General features: G+C 38.4%; 1 protein-coding gene and 1 long non-coding RNA gene across 3 annotated transcripts; one reads left to right on the top strand and one right to left on the bottom strand.

Moving 5' to 3' along the window:
• LOC104779901 lies at window positions 223-1762 on the top strand. Of its 2 annotated transcripts, none has more exons than XR_766606.2 (4): window positions 223-610; window positions 901-1210; window positions 1295-1354; window positions 1445-1762. It is a non-coding gene; the product is annotated as an uncharacterized LOC104779901 (long non-coding RNA). The 2 variants fall into 2 exon arrangements; XR_766605.2 differs by lacking the exon at window positions 223-610 and adding an exon at window positions 638-812.
• On the bottom strand, window positions 2832-3920 carry LOC104779892 (ethylene-responsive transcription factor 4-like). The gene has a single exon (XM_010504318.2). It carries the CDS (start codon window positions 3842-3844, stop codon window positions 3179-3181), a length of 666 nt encoding a protein of 221 aa, XP_010502620.1. The 5' UTR covers window positions 3845-3920; the 3' UTR covers window positions 2832-3178.

Below are 4302 nucleotides of genomic sequence, written 5' to 3'. Positions count from 1 at the left end.
GCTTTTGCTTGGCCGTCGGTGCCGCCTCACTCTTTTTTCTTTTTCTTTCGGAATTATATATATAAAACTGAAATTATAAGATCGAACCACGTGTATAAGGAAAAAGAATCTAAGCCGTTAAATGTACACGCGAATCACGAAGGCATCGTTATTTTGACTCTTTTTGATTGCGGAGTTGGAGACAAAGAATCTCAGACCATGGGCAACGCCGTAGTTTCGGTCCGTCCCCTGATTTATTTGGATTTAAATTTAAATCATAAAATCCCAATTACGAAAAAACGGTTCTTATTTGGGGACGTTTTTTGTCCGTGTACTTGGACACGTGGAAGCTGGTCGTCGAGAGAAAGTTCTCCAATTCTCTCTTCTATCTCGACTCCGTCTCCGTCTTCGTCTTGGGTCCGGTGGCCACACACGATCTGAACCCAGTCGCCGGCAGTCATCGCCCACCGTTTGGTGTTGCAATCTTTCTCTCTCCTTCAAACTCGTAAGCTTTAGAGTATATCAACCAGATGTTCCCAAAGCTTCGGTTCCTTCCAAATCATCTCATCACCACCAGGAACAGCCAGCTACGTCTCACTGAAGAGCAATCGCTTCTTCTTAATTAGATGAGGTAACTAAAATCGTTGATGATTGATTGATTGATTGATTGGTTCTATCTTGATTAGTTTGATTGGAACGCATAGAGAGAGAGAGAGAGAGAGAGCTAGTTTTATCTTGATTAGTTCTTCTTGTTGTTGTTGGATCATTATGTGATTAACCATTATGTGCGGTCACAAATCTGCCATATATTTAGTGTTCTAGAGATTACAAAGGTGCTCTGTTGCTAATTATTAGACTGCTCAGAGTTAGAGGAGTAATGTAGTAATATCAATAGAACTTGAGTTGTATTGATATTTATAGGTCCAGTTGCTGAAGACATGTTTCATTGGCAAGCTACAATAATGGGTCCTGCAGAGAGTCCGTATTCAGGGGGTGTGTTTCTCGTTACCATTCACTTCCCTCCCGATTATCCTTTCAAACCACCAAACTGTAGTAAAGTTAGCTTTTGAAATGCCTCAAGGAATCAATGGCCTTAGATCAAAGTTCATAGTAAAGTCCTGCAGTAGATGATGACGGAGATTGTTTTTCTCCCTTGGCGCTGAATGCGACCTCCGTAAACGTTGAAGTCTATTATAACAAAGCTGTGAACTATACATTGATGGTCACTTTTGTATCCTATGTTCTAACCTTTTTCCATTCCATCATAACATGGATACACTTTTTAGCGAATTCCTTAACTTGTTATTGTACTTAGGTCTCGTTCCTACAGGTTCTTTTGTTGATCCGACAAATGGAGCACAGTAACACACAATCCGTAAGATTCTTGCTTTTTTGTTAATCTGATTTGTTTTTTAGAAGAGACTGGATGCTAACTTTGGAATTACTCTTCTTGTATTTATGCAAGGGTGCTGCAAAGGTCTCTATAGTAATGATCGGGTAACAAGCCATCATGGATTCTTATTTATGCCTTTTACATCTCACAGCTGGGATTTTAGTTGGTATGTATTTTATAAAATAATCTCACACTTGTGTTTCCTCTTTGTTTAGATGGTAATCTTATGTTATAACAATGTTAATGTTAATTTTTGTAACTTTTAAAATATTATTATTTTATTTGGGGGACCAAATACAAATAGACACCAATGTTCATACTAAAAATAAGAACCTTTCAAAATAATACTTTTAAATTTGGGGGACCAAAAATTGTCCCTAACCAATGCCCATGCTCTCAATCAAACCATCTCTTCTCTGCCTCTCATTATGAAGCCGCTTTCTTTTTCTTTTTATCTCTCTCTCACAATCTTCCTCTTATACGTCGTCGTTTTTTCCTTATTTCAAACGTTAAATTACTACTCTTTCCTTAACATCATTGAATCTAATTTACATTTTAACCACATCACGCCATCATTGTTTTCACTAATACTAGTAATTTTTGCTTACCGAACAAAAATCAAATATAATCAAAATCCATTTAAACCAGCCATCTAGAAACAATTGGCCAAAAGGATAATTTTATATATAAAAAAAACACACAATTAGGTCAAATGATGTTTTTTTTAGTCGAATTCAACTCCGAATCAATTCAATGTCATATTTAAAGAATACAAGTAATTATGTAAACCAATATCTAGACTAGTTGTTTTGTTTAAGAGAATCTATTTACTCCTTTTTGTTTTAATCTTTGCCGACAAAAATTTGTTTACTCAATTATAGAGATCTTTTCCAAATAAAATTATTATACTCCTTCTAGATCTCCTTTATTGTCCTCTTTTCAAACGGAAGAAGAAGAATCTATCAAATTTAAAGTCTAGGTTCTCTCTGTCACAACCTAAATAGAGTGTTAAATGTTCATCTACAAAAATTAGCCCAAAAGAAAAAACAAATAGAGCCCTCTTGTATGTCCGTACTGTATAAGTAGACCCTACTTAATGACGTAAGCGCGAAGAATTTTCTAACATACGCCGCAGAGAGAAGAAAAGAGTGGGGGCCCACACACGCCGGCTGCGTGTCTGCTGGAAACTTAGACCATTTGTTTAAAAAGCCCCGACGACGACATACTCAACTCATCTCTCACAACTCACAACTCAACTAACCTTTTTTTAATCACTTTTTTTTAATTTTAGATTTCTTTTACGCCCTTCATCTTACACAGTTATTTGTGATTGTTTTATCAAATTTTATTATTTTGTTAACGATATTGGAAACGAAGGCCAATATAGAAGAAGCCGCCAGATAAAGTACATAAGCAGTAATTAATCATTTATGAAATTAGATTAGATTAGATAACACCATTCTGAAGATTACCAAATTATTGATTGAAAAGAACAACAAAAATTATATAAAAAAAAAACATAGGAGGAACAACATGGGTTAAAACCAAGTCGCAAAAAAAAATTAAAAACACACAACAAAAGTTCAGATCTCCCCCGGTTATGTAATAATATGTACATAACGATCCATGTCAGCTAAAATTATAATTTTTCTCTCTCTCAGATATAATTTTTTCTTCCTTTCTAAAAACTGATTAATAATTTCATCTGAGAGAGAAAAAAAACTAGGAGAAAACGAATTCTCTCAGCTCAAAAGAAAAAAAAAGATAACGCATGCGCTTCGAATTGAAACGACACCGCTAAAACGCTCAGGCTTGTTCTGACGGAGGAGGCAAGTTTAGATCTAGATCTAACGGCTGAGATCTCTTCTCCAACCTTCCTTCGAAATCGACGACAGAGGACGAGTCAGAGTCGCTTTGGGCTCCTCCACAGGCAACCTTAGTCGCAGCATGCACCGCCGACGGCCTAAACACCGGAGTAGACTGACCACGACCTCCGTTACCGATTCCCATCAGGTCCAAAAAGTAGACAGGACGCGCCATCGGGATCTGATAACACGCGCCGCCGCCGCCTAGGCTAAGCTCGAGCTGCGGCGGAACATTTCCAGCCGTAGCAGACGGCACAACCGCCGTGGGAGGAGAAGCGCAGTCGAGCGTGCTGCTCTGGCTAGGGCTGCGAGCGAAACCGGCAGGCACCTTCTGATCAGTGAGCTCGAGGAAAGTGGGGAAATTGGTCTTAGCCTTAGCTCCACGAAAATCACGCGCCGCGGAATCGTAAGCACGCGCCGCTTCCTCGGCGGTATCGAAAGTACCAAGCCAGACGCGGGTTTTCTTGCCAGGATCACGGATCTCGGCGGCGTAACGGCCCCAAGGACGCTTCCTAACGCCTCTGTAACGAATCTCCTTGGCAGTATTATTAATATGGGTCTGGTTAGTAGGAGTAGCCGGGTCGGGTTTCAAGCCCATCTTGGCCATATCGGAAGATAAGAGATTGAGAGTGGGTGTGATAATTGAAGGAAGAAGAGGATGGGGGAGAGAGGTTGTTTATATATAAGATGGATGATGAGGATGGGAGAGAGAGAGTAAAAGCGACGCTCCTTTTGGGGCGCTTTGTTGTGAGAACAGTCAAAGCCTGAAATGGTTTTAGCGGCTTCTCTTAAAAAACACCAGCGGTTTTCATGGTTTTTTTTTCTCTCTTACCACCACTTATCTTTTGCCACGTGTTTTTGTTTCCTTTTTACAATGAATTTTGCTTTTTATTTTTTATTTTTTTATCAACCCTTCGTTTTTTTTTTCTTTTTTACCCCACCAAGCGTTTTTTAAATTTCTGTTTATCATCATATTAATGATTTAATTGTTGTATTTTACACTGTTAAATACATTGTCAAAAAAATAGATATAGAATTAATTACTTTATATTTCTTTTAAATAAC

The sequence above is a fragment of the Camelina sativa genome, chromosome 1, assembly GCF_000633955.1.
Source record: "Camelina sativa cultivar DH55 chromosome 1, Cs, whole genome shotgun sequence".
Lineage (NCBI taxonomy): Eukaryota > Viridiplantae > Streptophyta > Magnoliopsida > Brassicales > Brassicaceae > Camelina > Camelina sativa.
This window is presented reverse-complemented; position numbering and strand designations above follow the sequence as displayed.

What these genes read in the sequence shown, in the direction of transcription:
- LOC104779892 (XM_010504318.2), bottom strand. Translation starts at nt 3,844, where the DNA reads ATGGCCAAGATGGGCTTGAAACCCGACCCGGCTACTCCTACTAACCAG.